This window comes from Leopardus geoffroyi, chromosome C1, assembly GCF_018350155.1.
Source record: "Leopardus geoffroyi isolate Oge1 chromosome C1, O.geoffroyi_Oge1_pat1.0, whole genome shotgun sequence".
In the NCBI taxonomy this organism is placed as follows: Eukaryota; Metazoa; Chordata; class Mammalia; order Carnivora; family Felidae; genus Leopardus; species Leopardus geoffroyi.
The window spans coordinates 94,017,321-94,039,087 of record NC_059328.1 but is presented as its reverse complement, the minus strand read 5'-3'; the positions used below and the strand labels follow the sequence as shown (position 1 = coordinate 94,039,087).

General features: G+C 56.4%; 1 protein-coding gene across 5 annotated transcripts in view; it reads right to left on the bottom strand.

Moving 5' to 3' along the window:
* KCNC4 (potassium voltage-gated channel subfamily C member 4) overlaps positions 1-15,864 on the bottom strand; it is a 46,320-nt gene extending 30,456 nt beyond the window's left edge. For all 5 annotated transcript variants that reach the window (XR_006712587.1, XM_045478592.1, XM_045478591.1 and 2 more), the window contains exons 1-2: positions 13,918-15,864; positions 1,743-2,679 (exon numbers count right to left, since the gene is read on the bottom strand). Coding sequence is in view for 4 of the 5 variants with exons in the window: in XM_045478592.1 (XP_045334548.1) it covers positions 1,743-2,679; positions 13,918-14,595 (1,615 nt within the window). In the remaining variant the exon portion in view is untranslated. The remainder of the gene's footprint in view (positions 1-1,742; positions 2,680-13,917) is intronic.
* Between the last annotated feature and the right edge of the window lie 5,903 nt (positions 15,865-21,767).

Genomic DNA, 21,767 nt, shown 5'->3' with positions numbered 1-21,767 from the left:
GCTTCCTCCTTGGGGCTGGCTCAGGCTGACACTTGGATGAGTTTGCATTCCCTCAGAGAACACCCGGCTTGCTGGGATGAGGGCTGGCACCTCCAGGGTTAAACCAATAAATAGGCCTCCACGGCCATCTCTCTGGACCCCCTGTAGGCGGTTAATCTTGCTCACCAGGCACCTCAGGCAGAGTCAAGTACCTAAAGGATTTGGAGCCCTCCGCTTGGGGCTCGCCTGTCTGGGGAAGACCCTGCACAGAGGAGGCTCCAGTTCAGCTCCCGCTGCTGTGGGCTCTTAGCCGCAAGCCCCTGCCTCCGTCAGGCGGCACAGTGGGCCCTTGGCTGGCTCGGTCTGAAGGCAGCGGCCTCAGCATGGGCCAGGAATGCCCTGACCACGGCCAAGTAGTTAGGGTCAGGCTGAGGTGCCCCTGACAGCAGCCGCGGGTAAGTGTGCATCCAGGAGCTGGTGCAGGGACTTGCGCATTTTGATACTAGGTTTCCCTCCGAGCTCTGAACGGGCCTCGGTGTACAGCTGAAATTCCCCGAGGCCCTGGCTGGGAGATTTCCACCCAGGGATGGGGGAAGGGGCACCACTTTGATGGGGATGAGGGGAACCTGAGGGGGGTTGTTCCCTCAAGGCCCCCAAATGACCCCAGGGAGTGAGTAGCCCCAGCATGTACTACAGCCACCCCCCAACAGGCCATAGGTGAGTGTTATGAGTCAGGCACCCCTCTGGAGAGTGAGTCCCACTTTGCCCCCAGCGCTTGGCCAAAAGCTGCTACCTTTGTCTCCTGGCCCACCTCCAGCCTCCCGATGGCCTGGCGTCCAAGGGCTGCCCAGGCGAGGAATCCCAGACCTCCCTCCGGAGCCCCTCCCACCACACTTAGGCTCTGGCTCTCCAGCCTAACTCCAAGTTTCTGTGGGTTAAGCCGATTTCCTTTCCCCTCTCTTGACGCAGGTGGAAGCCAGCTTTCCAGGGGTGGACTTTCCCATCCTTGAAGAACAGGATCCAGACCCGGAGGCCCTCCCCCTCCAGGATGCAGAAGCCATTTCTTCTACCCTTCCTTTTCCCCTGCCCGACACTGTCTGGGCTACTCCCTCTCGGTTCCCTCCCATCCCATGTTAAACCCCGAGCCGAGGACTCAATCTAGCTTGTGCTGAACAGAAGGCAGCCTCCCACTGCTGTTACGTTATCACATTTATTAGGCCAAGAGACATCAGACTCCAACGTTTGGAAAGAAATGATTCACGTGTTGATGCACCTTGGCAGAACAGCTGCCCTGCTCTCTAGCTAACAATGACAGCGCCTGATGCTTGTAGAGTGGTTTTCACTTCTCCAAATACTCTCAGATCTGTTATTCATTTGGGTCTCCTCAAAGTCTTGGGGAGTAGGAGATGACTCCCATTTTACAGGTGAAGAACCCATGATCAGAGATGGTTAGTGACTGGCCTCAGGTCACACAGCACTGTGGCCAAGATGGTACTTGAATTCACAGCCCCGTGCACCGCCCGCCGCAGCCTAAATTGGGTGGTAAACTCACTCCACAGACCCTAATTTCAGAAAGCTATTGGAAAACCAGAAGAGAGAGAGATTTGGCTTCGACACTTTCTGCTTTTAAAGACACATCTTACACACTTAGGGCAGCCCGGGACAATAAAGGACAATCCCAAGTCCCAAGGGCTGAGGTTCACTTGGGGACTCCTTCCACCACTGGAGGGGAGGTGGCTTTCCTTCCCAACCCCCAATCTCACCTGCCCGTTTCCTCTCAACCATACCCTCTTCTGGGGCAGGGGGGCTGGTATCACTGTAGGTGCTGTCCCGGGGCGAGGTCTCCTCAGACTTGCAGTAAATGGGTGACTCAAGCTGGGGTGGCCGGGGCACGTGCTTCTTTCTTTTTTTAGGCAGCTTCTGCTTAGCCATGGCCAGGGAGTAGTACATGCCGAAGTTGTTGACGATGACCGGCACGGGCATGGCGATGGTGAGCACGCCAGCCAGTGCACACAGCGCCCCCACCAGCATGCCCGACCACGTCTTGGGGTACATGTCCCCATAGCCCAGCGTCGTCATGGTGACCACCGCCCACCAGAAGCCAATGGGGATGTTCTTGAAGTCGGTGTGGTCGTTGCCCCGTGGGTCGGAGGGCCTGGCGCCAATGCGCTCGGCATAGTAGATCATGGTGGCGAAGATAAGCACGCCCAGGGCCAGGAAGATGATGAGCAGGAGGAACTCATTGGTGCTGGCACGCAGGGTGTGGCCCAGCACGCGCAGCCCCACGAAGTGGCGTGTGAGCTTGAAGATACGCAGGATGCGCACGAAGCGCACGACGCGCAGGAAGCCCAGCACGTCTCGGGCTGCCTTGGAGGACAGGCCGCTCAGCCCCACCTCCAGGTAGAAGGGCAGGATGGCCACGAAGTCGATGATGTTGAGCAGGTTCTTGACGAAGTCTAGCGTGTCAGGGCAGCACACGATGCGCACCAGGAACTCCAGTGTAAACCACAGCACACACACGCCCTCGATGTAGGTCAGGATGGGCTCTGTCTCCACCTCCCGCCGGAAGTGCACGCTGGTCGTGTTCCCCACTCGGTGGATCTCTGTCACGTTGCGGTCAATGTTGAAGGCCTCGTGGGTCTCCAGGCAGAAGGTGGTGATGGAGACCAGGATGAAGAAGAGAGAGGCGAAGGCCACCACCTGCGGGCGAGGAGGAGAGTGGGGCGGTTGTCAGGGATGGACGGGCGCCGTCCTGTTTGTGGAGAGTGAGGGCATGGGTCACTGGAAGGAAGGACGTTAGATGGTGAGAGGCGGGATGAAGGTAGTCGTGGGCTGGAACTCCCTCCTCAGAGGGTCTTTACCCATCTGCTCGGGTATTTTAAGGTAATTCTTCCCAATCTTTGTCACGGCACACAGAAGAGACAGGCTGCTTCTGGCTGGAGGCAACTGGACAGGAAACTATACTATTGCCTACGATGCGCCCCACCCCCCCGCCCCGCCCTTAACGCTCTGGCTCCGCCCACTGCTGACTCTGGCCCCGCCTCCTGCCCAGCTCCGCGCCCCTGTAGAAGGGTCGTGCCTTAAAGCTTCTCAAACTGTAATGGGTATATAAATCATCTAGGAATCTTGTTAAAAGCTGATTCCGATTCTGATTCAGGGCCAGGGTAGGGCCTGTGATTCTGCATTTCTAACACACTCTCAGGAGAGGCTGCTGGTCCACAGACTACACTTGGAGTAATTAGGCTTTAGGGGCAGTGGTCCTCAAAGTGAGGTCCCGGACCAGCTGCAGGAGCAGCAGCACTTGGGAACTAGTTAGAAATGCAAATTCTTGACGCCGTAAACTTACTGAATGAGAAATACTGCGGGTAGGGCCCAGCTATCTGCTTTAACAAACCTTCCAGGTAATTCTGATGCATGCTAAGTTTTGAGGTCCACTGTGTTAGGGATATGCCCGGAGAGAGGGCCTGGAGGGAATGAGTCCGGGCCTCTTTCTGCCAGCTGAGTCTTAGAACTCCAGCCACGACCCCCCACCTCCTCAAGTCCCAAGTCCCAGCCCCTCTCTACTACCTTGCAGCTTAGAATGTCCCAGCCAAATGCCCAGACAGTGAGAAGTGTCTGAAGGAAGGTAGCACGTTCCATAACAGGAGACAAGGGGGGGGTCTGCCCAGAATAACCACCCCTCCCCTTCCCGACACCTGGCATTTCCTGGAACACTGAGCTCCAACAAAAAATAAACTGCACCCACTGGGATCGGAGTGTGGCAGGGGCTGATCCAGACGGCTCGGATCTCGGGTAGAATGATGACAGTGGCACCCGGCAGAGGAACAGCTAGGTTTAAGTGCCCAATCATTATGAATGGAGATGAAATGCATGTGTAATAACACCAATTACGGAACCCTCATCTGTTATTCATGCAATGCCATTCACCACTGTCGGGGCACCTGTTGCTGGGGTCTCCACCCCCTGCTGCTGCCTGTCCTGCTCCGTGTGTGGGGATGAGCTTCCTCCCTGGGCAGAGGGCCGAGCTTAAATAGGTGGACGGGGAAGGACTGTGGCCCCGTGGCCACTTGGCAATCCCCACACACTGACTTCCACCTGGCCATGGCTAATGGTGCCCCTCAGGGATGCTTTCCTCCCTGAGAGTGTGCATGAGGGAGGGGGAGAAGGCACACCTTGTTCTTAGTATTGCAAAACACCAATGGAGAATACAAGGGGAGCTGGGAAAATGAAACAGCAGCACCTCCGGGGCCTCTGGAGCAGAAGGAAGTCTGAAGGAACTTTGGGAATGAACATCCGTTAGCTGTCTGTTTTGTCCTGGCACAGCCGGGCACTTGGTACGTGTTACCACCTTCGGTCCTCCCTGTGACCCTGTGAGGTAAGTCTCATCATCTCCTTTTAAGGAGGAGGAACTAAGCATCAGAGAGGTTTAAACGCTTGCCTAAGATCACATAGCCTAGAAGGGTTGGAAACCAGACTTGAACTCAGAACTGTTTACCTTTGGAGGCCGTACCTTCTCTTCACACCGCACTGCCTTCACCACCTCCCAGGCACGATCAATTCACAGACCCAGGAAAGTCCTCTCTGAACTGTCAATAGTGTTCCTAGCCAACTCCTTGATGACTACTATTTTACCCTTAGGGTTGTGTACCTTGGACTTAAGACAGACACTCATTGCACGGTAACACATCTTATTTACACTTGACCATGGACAGGTTGATCAAATGCAGCAAGGAAGGAGAACGGAGGTAGCAGACCACTTTCCCCACTTGAACAACTCTGCCTGGAGCTTCTCCTGTTTGTGACTCTCCTATGAAGGTAAATTTCAAGTTCCTTTTCTGATCTCTCTCTCTCTTTTAAGTTTATTTATTTATTTGAAGAGAAAGAGAGAGACCCCAAGCAGGCTCCACGCTATCAGCACAGAGCCCGATGTGGGGCTCGATCTCACGAACCATGAGATCATGACCTGAGCCGAAATCAAGAGTCACGTGCTTAACCGACTGAGCCACCCAGGTGCCCCTGATCTCATTTTTCTTCCCCGAGAAAGGTGCTATCAAGGCAATACAGACCGATGTGGGTATTAGGCAAACGGCCCCAGCCTGGGGGCTCTCCGTAGCCATCCAGAGATGAGCTGGTGGTGGCACCTGTTGAGTGGCCACTGTGATGCTGGGAACCGACTCCGGGCGCTGCTCCCATCCCCAGCAGCAAAAGGGGTGGGGTAAGGCGTGGAGACGGCATACCCTAGCTCTGCCAGGAAGCATGGGAAGCAGGAGCCTGCTCTCTCTGAGGAAAAATTAGCCAGGAGAGTTGGCCCACCTGGGAGCCGAGCGTGAAGTTAATTAGTGATTTGGAAAAACAAGTTCAGGAAGAGCTGCCAAGGGGCTGAGCAGAGGGCACAGAGAGGGGAGAAGGGGAGGGAGGGCAGTGTGCCGGCCACCCTCTTACCCACAGGGCCAAGGAGCCGGCCTTGGTGCCTTCCTCACTGGCGCCCAGGCTCCTTCTGCAGCCACCCAGTAAGTACAAACCACCCCTCATGCCTTAGGGAACAGCCCCCTGAATTCCTGCAGTGTCCACTCACTTCTGCTGTTTTTCCTTAGAGCTGTTGCAACTATTTTCTCATACCACTCACCTCGGCCCTCCCAGGAGATGGGGCTGATAAAGGGTAGCCACATGTGCCCATTTCCCAGGCACGAGAAAGGGCAAATGACTTGCTCAGGATCAGGCAGAGGCCAGGTCCCCTGACTCTCAGCTCAGAGTTCTTTCCACTTGGTCCTCTAACCAAACAGTCCACTCCTCTTTGGTGACATCTTCACGGGGTCTCAGTCTCCCCTGTGACCTCTCGAGGGCTGGCAGCAGGTGCAAGGCAGGCCCCAGAAAGCCCCCCCCTTCCCCAAGGAGACAGGCACACCACCTGAGGCTGAGCTGGGACAGATGCAGGCACCTGGGCTCTGGCGTGTTGCCCCAGGTGGGTCCTGAGGTTACAGGTTCCCCTGTCGGGCCCCAATGATTCCTTTCTCCCTAGGTTATTCCCAAACTGAATTATTTTGTAAGCAGTGGTCCTAAGCAAGTGCAATCAAGGCCCTTCACCTCCAGCAGCAGGGACACTGCTTTTTTTCTCTCCCACTCTCTTTACTGGGGGCTTCCGGGGACAAAAAAGGACCAAGGAAGGAGGCAGTGGCTGCAACAGCACCCAATTTAGACATCAAGGCCTTGAGCTGGAGCCTTCTGAGCGGCCCTTGCTGGGCCATCCCATACAGCTAGTGGGGTACACTTGTACCTCCTTCCCATGGTACCTGCTGGGCAGAGACTGAGGACAAAGAGCTAAGGAGCCCTGGGGTCAGACTGCCTGGGTCCCTCATCCTGGCCCAGCCACTCACTAGGTAAATGCTGTGCTTTGCACGGGTCTCTCACTACAAAATGGGGCCAGCACTAGCTCCCAGCCAGGGGTGTGGGCATGGTCTCCAAGGACCCTTACATGCAGCTTCTGAGGGGCTGAGTTGGACCTGGAGCCAGAAACATCACAAAAATCTTTGCTTTTTAGAAGCAAAGGGACCCCAGGAGCTCACCCAGTTCAATTCCCTTTCTGCTGGTTTTGCAACCAAAGAAACCGAGGCCTGGGGAGAAGGGACTTGCCCCGGTTCCCATGGTGGAAGATGTCAGTTCTTTCCATGCTACCTGAGGACACGGGACATAGATTCTGCTGGAAGTCAAAACTGCCCAAGCGGAAAATTGCTTATGTGATCTGGTTTGGCCAGCAGCTCCGCTCCGCTCCTCCCCGCTGGAAGGATGCGGGAGGGTCTCACCACCCTGGACAGGAGGTTCCGAGCCTCTGTGCTGGAAAGCACCGCCCCTTCCAGCTTCCTGCTCCATGGGCTCCCCACACACAGGCTGGCTGTAGCCTGTGGGGGACCCACCTGTCCGGAGACCCAGGTGTTTTGGCTGGTGAGTCAGCCCTGTTATCAGCCTCCTTCACCAAGCTCATCCTAAAACTGTCGATGGTAGGAATCTCAAGTCACGAGCTTCTGGGTACAAGCTGGTCTCTGCTACTCACTGCCTGAGAGACCTTAGGCAAATTTCTTAACCTCTCTAAGCCTTAGGGTCTTTGCCCATAAAATGGAGATCTTTGCCCATAAAATGGCTTACTATGTGCTAGGCACTGTTCTGGGTGCTGGGGAACAGCAGGAAACAAAACAAACACCCCTGCCCCTTAGGCCTTACGTTCTAGGAGAAGGAAACCATCAACAAATAAGCAAATACATAGTATGCCAGATGGTATAAGTGTCAGGAAGAAAAATAAAGAGGAAAGGAGGTAGAGTATGAGGAGGAGGGAACTATTTCATTTTCTTTTTAAACTATTTTTTTTCAATTTGTTTTGAGAGAGAGAAAGAGCACGTGCACGCGCAAGTCGGGGAGGGGCAGAGAGCGCGAGAGAATCCCAAGCAGGCTCCGTACTGTCAGCGCAGAGCCCTATGCAGGGCTCGAACCCACGAACCATGAGATCATGACCTGAGCCGAGATCAAGAGTTGGACGCTTAACTGACTAAGCCACCCAGGTGAGCGGAGGGACCTATTTCAAACAGGGAGAATAGGCAAGACCTCAATGCCAAGGTGACACATCTAAGCAGAGACCTGAAGGAGTGAGGAAGTGAGTTATATGAAGATCCAGGATACCTGGAGAGGCAGAGGGAACAGGCACTGCAAAGGACCTGAGGCTACAGAGTGCTTGATGTGTTGAGGGGGATGAGAACAGTACCCACTTTATAGGGCTGTTTTGAGGATTAAAAGAAATGATATTTGTAAAACTCAGCACAGAGCCTAGAGTGTCTCAAGAATCTGGCACAGGCTGGGTCGGGGGGGTAGGGGGGAGGTGACAGACACCAGTCATTGGGAACTGAATACAATCAGCGGGGGCAGGGGAGGGGGGCCCAAGGAGAAAGGGCCAAGGAGACAGATGGACCGATAAACATAAGAAGACTCATGCCCAAAACCTATATTAAGGATGAAGTGTAGGAGAAGAGAAATCTGAGAACACAGCCAAAGACACTTGCAGAGAAGATCGGTGGGGATGGGATGAGGCGCTGAGGCTTCCGGGGAAGTGAGGTCCTAGAGCCCAGGCAGCGCTGTAAAAGGAGCGAGCAGCCCTGCGGGCTCAGAGGCAGGAAAAGAGAGACAACGTGTCAGGCAAAGCATCTCTGAGCTGTCCCTAGGCTCCTGAGTGAGGGCCTCAAAGTGCAGGTATCAGCCTGGCGACCCCTGTTCCTCTCCTTTCATGGGCTCCCCTGGGAGCAGACCCTGGCCCTGGGACCTCCTATCCTGGTTCCAGGGGCCACAGCCCGCCGCCACCTATGCCCCCCTTCTGCCAAGCCAGCACGTGGGGCTTCTCAGGGCCTCTGGGCTGCTGGGAGCTGATGAGTCCGGCCCCAGAAGGAATTCAGTCCAGCCCAGATAGCCGGCCAGGAACGTGCCCAGCCAAATGCGCTTCCTGGCTGTTGCCTATCTGTGTTCCGTGCTGTCCTATCTCTGCCGGGGCCGGTCGCCTGGCCAGAAAATTCGCCCCTTCCCTAACTCCGCATGGTTAAAGCACTACTCACGGTGAACATTTATTTATTTATTTATATATTTATTTATAGCCTACCTCCTTCTAAAAATTATTTAAGAGCGCTAAGTCATTATCCTGCAGGGCCTATCCAGCTTAACTTCTATTTCCTCCCTGAGGCTTCCCTGCCGGCCAACCATCCCCCCACCTCGCTTCACTTCACACAGAGGTGGGATTTATGGCTTTTTCCTCTCACCTCCTGTGGGGCTTTATTCTTTAAGAGTACTGTGGCACCTCTCATGATCCATCTTGTGTTATTACTATTTCTTGTCACCCAATTTCCTTCAACTGCCACCGACTCCACCTGACCTAGCTCCCTTCAGGAACAGGGACCATGTCTGACTCGTCTCTGTATTTACAGGGCCCAGCCTGGTGTCCGGTATGTGATAAGTTCCCAATAAATGTTTTCTGAATGACTGGAGCCGAGGGGACTGCCTACTTCCTCTCCAGGTCCTGGGGAACCTGTCACGAGGAGGAGACGTGGCCAGCCCCACTAACTCGGGCTAGAGGTGACCGAAATGCCCAGGAATACCTCCAGGCACATGGGCTCTCAGACTCTGTGGCTTTCCAGGGTGGGCCAAGGCCACTGCCTGATGGGGCCCCCTGCCAGAGGCTGGGTAAACATCCCCCAGCCTGAGAAAAACCCAAAAAACCCTAGCAGGGAGCTGGGCCAGAGGCTGTGGTAGGCTGGGTGCCCAGGAACAAGGATGGCCTGAACGTCCTGGTGCCCAGCACACCGGGTTTGGAGTGAGGGCAGGACAATGTCCACGGGTAGAGGCAAGGAGCCTGGGGGCTCCCCGTTCCCAAGGCCCAAATGCCTGGCTGTGTTCCTGCCCATTCTTCCCTCATCTCCCCAAAATAGCCCAAGTTTATTTCAGCCCCTCCCCCACTTTACACCCCACCCCAAATGGTGACAAACAGAAACACCTCATTATCCAGAGACAAGATGTTCAGAGGCAAATGTTGGTCTGTTCAGAACAAAAAAGAAAAACACAAAACAGACCCAGGAAGAGACTGGGAGGCTGCCTCGGGACAGGGTTGGGGGACAGGCCAGGGCACCGAGCCTCCCAGGCTTGGCTTCTTGGCTCTCCCTAGCCCAGCCGGCTTGGGACCAGGGGGTCCTGCCCACCACCCAGCTAGTCCCAGTCAATGCCCATGTCAGAGAAGCTGGGGGGCCTTCAGAAAGGATAAGTAGGAACAGAGCTCTGCATTTTCTTCCAAGAAGGCCTCCATTTCACTCCTCTGCCGGGCCAGGGGACACCTCGTCACCTCTCGTAACTAAGTCCCCTTTCTTTTTGTTCTATGCGAGTCCCACAGTGAGAAAAAACAGAGAGCAAGCTCAGATGTGAGCAATTCTAGGGAGTGAGGGGATGGGAGCTTTAGTTTGGAGGAGGAAGTGAAGGGAGGGATGGCAGGAGAGCAGAAGGCCCCCTCTGGGGCCCCCTGAAGTCAGAGGCCTTTTCCAGGCAAGAAGGCACAGGAGGCGGCTGAAGCTGTGGCACAAGCACAGATGTGGGTTCACAAGATCTGGGTTTGGAACCTAGTTCAACCACCAGCTGTGTGAGCAAGCCCCTCTGGGCCTCAGTTTCCCTCAGTGTAGACTGAGGTTAATGATCCCTGCCTCACAGAGACCAGACGAGATACTAGAACAAAGCAAAAGTGACCTGATACGCAGTGGGTGCTCAGTGAAAACCCAGCTCCAGCTGCCTTCCTGGGACAGTAGGGATCCTTGGGCCACATCCTCTACTCGGAAGGGGAACATTATGGGAAAACGAATCCAGGTACTGATTTAGCCAAAGGAGAACGACTATCCTCCTTTTTCTTTTTTTTATTGTTTTTAAGTTTTATTTATTTTCAGGGAGGGAGAGAGAGCATGAGCAGGGGAGAGGGCAGAGAGAGGCAACCAGGCTTCGTGCTGCCAGCGTGGAGCTCAATGGGGGCTTGAACTCACAAACCGTAAGATCATGACCTGAGCCGAAATCGAGTTCCACGCTTAACCAACTGAGCCACCCAGGCACTCCAAACCACTATCGTTCTTAACAGGACTGATAACAGCTGAAGTCAGTCTAACCCCTGGGTCCTCAAGAGGTTGGGAGTGAAGGGAGGGGAGTGTCCTAGGGTCCCGTTCCTCAGGCCTCCTGTGTGCCCTCAGCAAATAAGGAAGGCCTTATTCTACCAACCTCCTTGCTGCCAAAACCCTGCTGGTCCCCCTCAGTCTGGCAAGCCACCCTGGCTGTGGCTGAGGCTGGGACTGTGGGCGCTGGGCAGGTGGGGACAGGACCAGCCTGCCCCATGCCTGCTTTCCCACACCAGGCCACAGAAAGAGAGCCACCAAAGCGCCGCCACGGGCCTGGCCACCGTGAGGGGAGCAGGGGTGAGCACCCTGACCGACCTAGAGCCTGCCTGAATGGGAACAGCTCTGCGGGCCAGGCCAGTAGCTACGCAACAGGCTCCACAATCAGTTGAGTTCACTTTCCGTTTGTATCTGTTTTGCTCCTGTCATAACACACTACTCAACTGGCCAGCTGGGTGCAAACCGACGCCTGGGGAGGGCCCTGCCCCTCTGCGCTACTGGCCTTCAGTGGGCACCCCACGCCCACGGCTGATGCTGCAGGCCCCGAGTAGGGAGGGTATGCACAGACCCAGTGGACAATACTTGCTGGAAGGGCAGTGTTATTGGCCGCGGGTAAACAGAGTGAGGAGGGCACAGCCCCAGATCGCCTACGCCCCAGGCCCTTAGACCTTGAGGGGTGGCAGAGTAAATGTCCCTGCTGATGTCCCCATCTGCCCCTGGGTTTTCTGATGTCATCCACAGGAAGTACAGAACCTCAGAACACCTTCCAGGCCAGAATAAGAAACAAACCACCCCTTCACCTCCAAAACAGCCTCGTTCAGTGGAAAGAACATGTTGCAATCGGAGGAGCAGGGGCTTTGACTCACAGCACGCCACTATCTGGCTGTGTCATCTCAGGCAAGATGTTTACCCTCTCACAGGCCCAATCTACTGAATGGGGAGGAGATCTCCACCGTTAAGTTTATCGGGAGGACTAGAGATTAATGTAAGTACCTGCATGGCATACTCAAACCAAAAGCCATTAGCAATTTTTTAACAATTATGTATTCTCACTTGTCTGTCCCAGGAACAGCTGAATTGAAGGCTTGCTTCTGCCTGGTGCTCCTCAGCAGGAAGCAAGTCCAATTTTGGCATGAGTGCCATTAAGCTCCACATAGCTGTTCACATCAGTGTTACCAACCAGAAAGTTGGAATCTAAGGGAGTTTCCTGCTCTGCCCTTAAGTGTCTTTGACGGCATCGAACACCTCTGGATCGTGGTTTCTTCATTGCTTCAGTATTAGAATTAACCCTGCCCGGCCCCGAACTCCTGGCCTCGGCTGGAATGCCCTGGCGGATGTGATTCCACATCCAACGGGCAAGTATCTTGGGCTCCTGGAGAAACTCAAGAGGTCAACTAGGCTCTGCATTTATTCAACGAGCCCCCAGGCCGGCCGACCCTGGGGTTTGTTGAGCAGAAGGTAAACTCATAGATGGCACAGCCCCTTGGAATCCAAGAGAGAAGCAGCAGAGACGAAAAGTTCCCCAGAGGCCCTAGAATGCTCAGGAACAGGACCTAGCTCCCCTAACCACATCATTTCATTTCTGCCTCCCTGCCTTGTCCCCTTTCCCCATTTCTAGGAAGCCAAATCTACTGCCTCCCCCCCGCCCCAACTTAAAAAGAGCCTGGATTAGCCTGTACCTGTTGCTCTCCCCTAGTACCCACAGCCAACAGCAGACACTGGCAGGGTTAGTGAACTGCATGAGAAGCCCCCAGAACTCACAGCAGACCCAGGCCAGGGCATCATCTGGGCTGATCTAAGGGCCGTAGGGAAGAAACAAAGGCAGCTCCTGGCCCCAACTTCCCTCTCAGTCCTGACAAAGGGGTCTGCCTTCCGGGGGCTGCCCTGGGATGCCTTGGCCACCAAGACCTCTGTTCCTCCCAGGCCAGAGATGTGTCTGCCCTGGTCTAGCGTTAACACCAGACTGCCCCGCCCTGCAGCCCCCCTTCCCAGCCTCCTGCCCTCCCCTGGGTGGGGAAGTGGAACTTTCCCTTCCATGACCTGGTTGAGGCCCAGCACAGGAGGGGCCAGGGAGGGTGGCAAGGGCTCTGAGACTCATTAATAGGATGACTTGGGATGCCAGAGGTGAGGAACAGCCAGGCTTTAGGCTGCCAGCCATGAAGCCAGGCACCAGCCTCCGGGGTTCTATCTCTCTCTCTCTCTCTCTCTCTCTCTCTCTCTCTCTCTCTCTCTAAAGAATCTGAAGCCATCCTTCATGATTGTTTTTTTTTTAAGCCGTCCAAGTATATCCCCATCCCTCCAATCCCTTTCACCTAAGGGGGGGTGGGAGAAACTGGACTGACCTGGGGAGGAGGTGGTGGGATAGGACTAGATCTATGCCACCCTCTTCTCCCCCCACATACCCATTTCAGGCAGTAACCCGAACCAGGGCTTTCTGGGAAGCCAATCTGTGCCGCAGCAGGAAGAAAAGAAGTGGCAACAAATTTGGGATCATCACAGGCAGCCTGTGGCTGGCCACTGACCGCGGGAGCCTGCATCACCCAGAACATTAGGCCCTTCCTGTCTAACTGAAGCCAAGACATCCCAGGTGACCAGGAAGCCTTAGGGGCATGGCAAGGGGCAGACATCTTGACTTATCTCCCTGAAAAAAGGGCTCACCAGAAACCTGGATGAGAGGCCTGCGTTCCGGTCCCAGCCCTGCCTGGGCTGGAGCTGGTGTCCCTCTACAGAACTCATACTTCACAGCGTACCCGGCTGCCCAGAGCATTTAAAGGAGGTGGCACCCATGGAAGAAGCTAACACATGGGCCTGCCACAGAGTAGGCGCTTAGCACACCCAGTTTTCTTCCCCCAAACCCTGACTCAGGCAGGAGGCCTAATTCCAGCTCTCCAGGCCGCTGGCCCTGTGGAGGAGTGGGGGGTAAATGAAGAGAGGCAGCCTGTGCAGAGAAGGGGGAGGAAGAGCTCAGCTAAGGGCAACCCACTCCCTCGGAGGGGATGCGGCAAAGCAGGCAGCTGGGATTAGGTCCAAGTAGTAAGTCAAGTGCATGCAATCTCCTGATGAGGCGTGCAGGAGAGAGGGTATGTGTGTGTGTGTGGGGGGGGGGGGGAGGGTGAGTCCCCTGGGGTTCCATGGAAGACAGAGGGAATTGGGAGGGAGGCAGTGGTAAAGGTAAGTCAGTCTCGGCCCAGCCCGCTCCTCCCGGCCCCCATCCCCACCACCACGGGTACTTACACACCCCCGAGAGGAGGCTCAGGCTCCTGTCACTCACCCTGGCCGCCCGGGAGGAGTAGGGATCTTCGAAGAGCGCCCACATGCGGGGCTGCCAGCCGCGGCAGCCCCCCGACCCCGAGCCGGGGCCTGCACCTCCCTCATGGGGCCCCAGGCGCTGCAGGGCCAGCTCCCGCTCATCATCGCCGGCCTCGTCGCCGGTCCCTGCGCCACCGCCGCCTCCGTCCGGGCTCTCGAAGATATCGAGCGCCTCTTCGGCGTCGCGGTGCTGCCGGTAGGTCATCCAGCAGCAGGGCTCCACGTCGGTCTCGTCGATGCCCCAGAAAGTGAGCTCCTCCTCGAAGAGCGGCCCACACACGTCGGCGGGGCAGTGCAGCTTGCCGGTGCGGTAGTAGTTGAGCACGTAAGCAAAGACGCCCGGGTGCCGGTCGAAGAAGAACTCGCAGCTCCCGCCGCCGCTGCTGCCGCTGCTGCCTGCACCGCCGCCATCGGACTCGGGCCGGCCCCCGCCGTCGGGATCCGCCAGCCAGGCGAGGCGGGTGCCCGGTAGGGTGCGCAGGGTGCTGCGGTAGGTCTCATGTCGCGTGCCGCCCACGTTGATGATGATCTTCTCCGACGCCTCGCCCTTGGCCATCTCCTCCTTCAGACATGTTTTGGACGGAGGCTTGTTCCCCGACTTGCGCCCACGGTAGGAGGAGACACACACCGAGCTGATCATAAGAAGCGCTGCGGGGCTTCGGCTTGGGGCGGCCGCTGCCCTCCAAACACCCTTCCCAAGGAGGCAGCGTCAGACGGGGGAGGGGGAGGAGACGAGGAGGAGGCAGGAGGCGGCGGCGGCCCCCTCTGCGGCTTGGCCCTGCCCCTGCCTCCCCCCGGGGCGCGGAGCAGGAGGAGTTGGGTTTCTCCGGTGCACAGGTGGTTGGGGTTTGGGCAGGCAGCTCCGGCGAGGGAGGCAGGAGGGAAAAGGCGAGCCGAGGACCCAAGCGAGGGGCCCGGGGAGGCAGGAACAAGCCCTCACGCTCCCCGGCTAGGACTGGACACTCAGATGCTCGGGCCCCCGGACACGCCCCCCCTTTCACCCTCAAAAGGCGAGTTAGCGCACAGTCCAGGCTCACTGCGAAGGTCTGGGGCGCGCGCGCGCTCACACTCACACTCACAGGGGCCACTCTCCGGCTCCCGAGTCCCGGGAGCGGCCGGCTTCCCCGCGGCGGCGGCAGCGCAGCAGCAACAAGTCCTCGGAGCGGCTGCCGGGGCCGGGCCGACGCTCTTACGGCAGCCGGCGGAGCTCCGCGGGCCCGGGCTGCTTGCGGTCAACACGAGGCGGCGGCGGCGGCATGTGGCCTCTTCCCCCCATTCATAAATCCAGCTCAGGGCTCGGATGGCGGGCGGGGCTGAGCGGAGCGCGGCGTTCAGGCGGGCGGGGGCTGCGCAGGGCGAGGCGGCCGCAGAAAAACAAGCGCGCCCGCAGGAGCGAGCCTCCCGTCCTGCGTCCGCGGCTCGGCAGCGGCTAGGAGCGGCGCGGGGCTGGCGCTGCGCAGCGGGGGCCGTGCTGGGGCGGGGGGGCCTCAGACGGGGCGTCCTGCGCAGCGCCGAGCCTGGGGGGCGGAGCCGCTCCGGGGCGCGGGGCTCTGGGCTCCGGCGGCCGAGCGGCCAAGGACACCTGCAGGCTTCCCAGGCAGCGCGGATCGAGAGCTTCAGCGCAGCGCCCCGGCGCCGGGCTCCAACGATCTGGCGGCACTGGGAGCCACGCCATCCGCGCGTCTGCCCATCTCCGGGCGGGGCGCCGGCCTTGGCTCGCGGCAGGAGGCGGGCGAAAGGTGGCCTAAGGGCGGGGGAGCCTGGGCGCCGGTGGGCTGGGGCCCAGGGGGTTCTCGATCTCCCTCCGGCGTTGCTAGCGGATGCCACTCTCTGGTGGCGCCTTTTCTTCTCGGCCCCGCCTCGCCCGGGCGCGCCCTCCGTTGGGCGGGGTGGGCGGGGCGCGGCGCGGGGCCGACCGGACTCGCTGCAGGGCCCGGGCGGCGGGGCTCAGCCTTCCTCCGCTGAGCCGAGCCGAGCCGAGCCGAGGCGCGTAACCCCCTCACCGCCAGCGCCCAGCCCAGCGCGCCGCCCCTGCGCGCGTCCGCCACCGTCCCCTCCGCCCCTTCGGCCCGGCTCCCCGCCTTCCCCGAGCCCGCAGCTCCTCCCACTGCAGCCCCTGGGACACCGAAGGGCTCGCGACCCCTGACCTCTAACCTCCGCCCGCGCCTTCTGGCTGCTCTAGTCAACTCCCCCCTCCTTGTTGCGGTTTCATTGCGGCGGACTGGAGGACGGGGAATAAAGGGGGTGGAGAGACAGTGTCGAGTGGAGGAGGCTGCCCCCTCCTGTCCCAGACACCGTGTTGGGGCTTCCTGACCACCCCGCCCCCATCTTGCGCCTGTGAGGCCCAACTAGGCCCAAGATGACTGTGATCTCGATACCAGCCTCTATCACAGTCAACAAAGACCCTGCCTGCGGTGGAACGGGGGACCTGGCGGCCTTGCGCAGAATTGGCTCCTGGTCTGGGTGGAAGAAAACCAGAGTTCTGGCACTATTGTGGGTGTGGAGTGGATGGTCCTGAAAGATCATTAGGTAAAGCCATGGCTCCTTGTTGCCCTGAAAGCACATAGAAAGTGGCCGCAGCCTGCCGTCCTGCCGTGTGACTCCTTCCTGGTTCCGTGTTGTTTCACTCATTGCAATTTGTCTCCTCTCCCCTCTCTGACCCTGAGGTCTTTCCAGCCCGCATTGCTTTTTCATCTTGATACTTCCCACACTGCCTGCCTGGAGAACCTGTTTGCTAAGTGATTGAGAAGCTGCCATACTCAAAACATTAGGCACCAGCCCGATCTTACTGGCCTCATCCCAAGAGCAATTTCCAGATTCGTTTGTTTTTATTTGTTTTTAAGTCCAGAGCCTCTTCTACATCTTTAAGTTAATCCTCATTTTTTACAGCTTCAGGCTGCCTCCATGTCCATCGGGATGATATACGGAGGGTTTTAAGGCAGAAATACAAGGGGATTGACACCTGCTTCGGATACCCGTGTACCATCCAACTTCCAGATCAGGTAGTACCTGGCTACGGTGGGAAAACAAGACAAGGTCCTGGTGTGCTCCAAAGAAAGGTTAAAAGCTCAGTGCAAATGCAAGGGATTGTCAGCAAAAGTCTCATTAATGAGGGCAGAAAAACAAAGGGACTGTGGTCTTTGATGATTCGTACTAATATGCAGAGGAGGTGGGTGCCATCCTGGACTGTAGCCAGAAACACACATTTGCTGGTACCTCTTTTGTGTCCAGTCCTTAATGTCTGCATTTCAGAGTTTGGCTGGCTTTGGGTTTGCTGCAGCAAAGAAGAAATATCCCAAATGTGACTGGGAAGAGAAGACCTGGGACTGTCCAGAAGCTGGAGAGCCATAGCAAGGATGTTAAAGAATTGACTGATGAATAGCTTTCAAGTGCTATCTGGTTGTGTCCTGGCAGACTCCCTTGGGGTCTCCCCCACTTTGCGTTTTTCAGGCTGGCTGAACTCAGTCATTCCAGAAAGAGTGAGAAATTGGTGGGAGTGGGGTGGGGGGGAATGAAAAACAAACAAACGAACATCCTAGCATCCCACAGCTCAGTCATTTGTTTATCCAGTAAATATTTCTTGAGTACCTACTGTGTGCCATTCAGGCAATGGAAATCAATGAATAAAACAGAGCCCTACCTGCCCCTGCCCCCAACCTCATCCCAGCAAATCTCTGCCCTCTTGGGGCTTCTGCAATGTTTGTGGACAGTAATAAGCATGTGGGGAGATGGGTGGAGGGAGAAAGCTGCCAGGCAAATAAAAGGCCTGGAGGGGAGGTCAAGAAGCTGGCGTGGGGGTAGGGAAACCCAGGAAGAGCCAGGTAAGACAGAGGGCCCAGCCTGAGAGAGGCAGTGAGTAAATGTGCACTGGGGGTAGCGTCCCTGACTCAGCGCGCTGACCAGCTCCTGAAGATGTGAACTGAGCCTCAGGCCGGAGGCCCCCAAGAGCAGTCCTCACCACTTTGCTGAAGGTTTTATCCCAGAGCTCTGGGCTAACCTGTTACCTAGCCTTTATGGAATTTTCTGGGGGATTCAGTACGTTGCAGCTGGCTTGTCTCCGTTGGTTCTGTGTGCATGAGCTCATGCTGTTTCCCCAAAGTACAGAGCCCAGGATAGATGAGAGCCCCCTCCCCAGCCGGCCCTGTGACGGGCTACTCTGGATGGGTGGGTGCTGCCCCCTGGTGGTACTAGGAGTCCCTGCTCCTGATTGCACCTCTGGCCTGTGGGGATGAGGAGAAAAGGGGTTTAAAGGCTTGGGGTGACGACAGATTCTGGGCTTCCGGTCAATTCCAGTTTCCCATCGGGGACCCTGCATTCTCTTGCCTTTTCCCATTCCTCCAAGACCTCTATAACCAGCAGGCTGAAGCAAGATTGAAATAGCTTGGAAATTCCTAATTCTACAAGCCTAGTTCCCTCTAGTGTCACCTTTTCTCCACCTTCCTTCCCTGGGCCCTGTGGTTTCTTCTAGCAGTCAGAAAAGAGCACCCATCTGGGTGCAAGTTCACATGAAAGTGGCAGCCACAGTGGGCTTCCCTCACCAGCAATAAAGGGTGTGGCAAAAGTGTAGGAAAACAGGGCAATGTCTGCTTCCAGGGTGACACTGATGAGGGCTGGCAAGCCTTTCTATAGCCCTTCAAATAAGGCCCTTGGTCTCTGAGAGCTGAGGCTGACCCCGCCAACCCAAAGCTGGAGAGCCTGACATCAAAGCCCTTTGCCCTTCCCCTTTCCCTACTGCGGCTTGGAGTGGGGCTCAGTCACCTTGGGGTGACAGGAGCCATCCAATATCCTCTCTGTCTTCTTGCTTTGGACTCCACTTGTGTTGAAGGGTTCCAGGCCTAGGAGCAAGTCCCACTGCTGTCAAGCAAGGATCTCTCCAATGATACTCACACGACCCCCTTTAGGCATTCCAGCTCTGGCCAGGGACTGACCCTTCCTCCCTGAGGCCCAGGTCAAGGAGCCCGCATCCTTTCCCAGCCTGCTCTGCTCCCCAGCTCAATTAATTGAATTGTCTTATCAGCCATCATCTCATCACTGAGGGGAGGGTGATAGAGCCTTTCCCTCGCTCTCATGGAGGGACTAGGGAAGAGAGCCAGAGGAGGCTGGAAGTCTCTTGTTTGCTTATCAGTTCATTTAACCCTGCCTCCCACCCCCACCGCAGGCAGCCTGCAGAGACTAACAGGCTCCAGATGAAATGCTGAGAGCCTTCCCAAGTGGGATCCAGGGAGAGCCAAGCATAGAGGACAGCCCTCGGGGCCCTGTGGAGGTCAGCTGTAATGGTTCTTCCGCACAGGGGCAGGAGGCAGGGTTGGGTGGCTGTGATAATCCCAGCGAAGGTGTGTTTAGGGCCCTAGGGAACTCAGAAGATGGACTTTAATGTCCCAGCTCTTAAAGTGCCAACAGGGTGCAGGCCACAAGCTCAGGCCTGGCCAAGACTCAGAGCCTCATAAATCATGGACCCCAGTCATAGGGCTGGCAGGGACCTGAGTGCTACCTCACACGTACATTCTCCTTGAGAGATTTCTGGCCTAAGGAGCAGCAATGAGCTCTGGGAGACTGAGCTGGGCCTGTGGCTGGGCCAGGGGTACAGAATGATATGGGGTCCCGCATGGCCTCTGCCCGTAGAACAGTATTCATGGGAGTCACAGTACCAGGACCAGCTCAGTAGACCCCCAGAGCTCTCTTTGCTCAAAGTTGCTGGGATAGACACTCTGCCTGTGTCCAGAGACAGAGCGCACGAGTGCACACACACACACACCGTAAATCAGGGCCCACCTGGCAGGACTCCTTGGCACTCAGCATTTCTCCATCTAGAAAAGTACAGTTTCCTCCCACCTGGGCTAAATTCCAGCAAAACTGGTTCATTCCATTAGAGTGGTTAATTAGTTCTGATGGGCCCAGCCCCCTCCAGCAGTGTCCTGGGGAAAGACGACGCAGTCGTCTGGAGAGGCAGACCAAACACTGGCTCCTCTTGGATGCTCATGAAGCCCAGGGATCCTTCCCCATTTGGGTCAGTCTTGGGAAGAACAGAGAGACCCAGAAGCCAGCCAGCTCTGCCCCAGGGAGCCACAGGGGGGATCTCCACCGAGTCTCTCTGCTCTGCAGCTGGCTCTGTGGCTGGCACGGAGTAATCGTAATAATGGTTTGTTTGTTGTTGAGTGACAGACGTCATCTTCTCCCCATTTCCTGGGTTTTCTCCCACATAAGACAGTGTTGGTGAAGAACGCATCCGTGTGCCTGGAACCAGCCAGCGGGTATGACAGTGGCAGGACATTCCAAGTCACATGGTGACTACCCTGCATGAGGCAGGTGCCCCCGCCTGACCCTGATTTGTATTTTCTCAGCGCTTGGCACACCCCTAGGACTCAGACGCTCAGGTCATGCTTGAGGCAGGGAATTAATGTTGGTGGGATGAGGGTGGGCAAGGGGGGAAGCTTTCCTTGTAAGTACTTGCAGTACCTAGATTGGGAGTCTAGGCTTTGGCCCTGGTTTTCCCCCCTGTCTGCTTGTGGGAAGTCTGGGTAGATCTCTTCCCCTCTCTGGGCTCAAGTTTCTCCGATCGTCCTATGAGGAGCTTGGGCCACATAATCAGTAGGGTTCATGTTCTGGTTACTATCACTCTGAAGCAAATTACTCCCCAAATTTAGCGGTGTAAATACAAAGAACATCCTATTTTGCTTCGGATACTACTGGTCCGGCAGATCCGAAGGGCTCAGTGGGACCGTTCTCGTTTAGGATCCCTCATGCAGCTGCAGTCCAATGTCCACTGGAGCCTCAGACCTCTCCAGCTCAGCTCGACTGAGTGCTCGCTGTGGTACGTTCATGTGGCTGGCAGGTGACAGTGGCTGTCAGCTGGGAATTGAGCTGAAACTGTGCATGGGACCATCTACAAACACACAGCTTCTCTAGCACTGGCAGTCTCAGGGCAGATAGACTTCTTATATGGCAGCTGGGATCCCCAGGACCACCATCCCTAGAATGCATCCCTAGACATGGCATGACTTTTCCTGAGCTAGCCTCACAAGCCATCTAGTGTCACTTCTGCCATACTCTGTTGGTCAAAGGAGACGTTTACTCACCCTGATTCCAGGGGAGGAGCATGGACTCCACTTGAAGCATTAAAGAACTTGGGTTTTTTTTTTTTTTGAACCACCACATCCCTGTGGTTTGTAGAATCCTTCAACCCTGGCCCAAGCCCTTATGGTTGGCTGAGACTCTGTGGCTTGTTGAGGCTGTTTTTTTTGGGGGGGGGGGGAGCAGTGTACAGGATCTGTGATACTCCCTTCTTTGGAAACAACGCCTTCTCTCCCCTCCTTTCTTAGTTTCTTTGGGTTTTAGGCTGAATCAGTCTTTTCTGAATAGCTCTGCAAGAATGGCTCATTGCATGGGTAATGGGGCCCTCGGAATGAAACGGGCCCCATGGATCTACTCCAGCTGCAAAAAGAAAGGGAGCTACTATTTAATGAGCACCTATTATATTTCAGTACGGAAAGAGTTCTGTACTGTATTCTAGTATGGGTTCCAGAAGCAGGTCAGTTTTTCCTCACAGCAATCTCTGCAAGGAAGAGATTTGATCGTCATCCTCCTTTTACAGATTAGGAAATGAAGTTTCACAGGTTTGTGACTTGCCCAAGGTCAAACGATCGGTGACAAAGCCGTGACTCAGAAGAAGCTGTTCTCGGGGCGCCGAGTTTAGCTGGTGAGGCATCCGACTCTTGGCTTCAGCTCAGGTCATGATCTCACAGTTTGTGAGTTTGAGCCCCGCATCGGGCTCCTGCTGACAGTGCAGAGCCTGCTTGGGATTCTCTCTCTCTC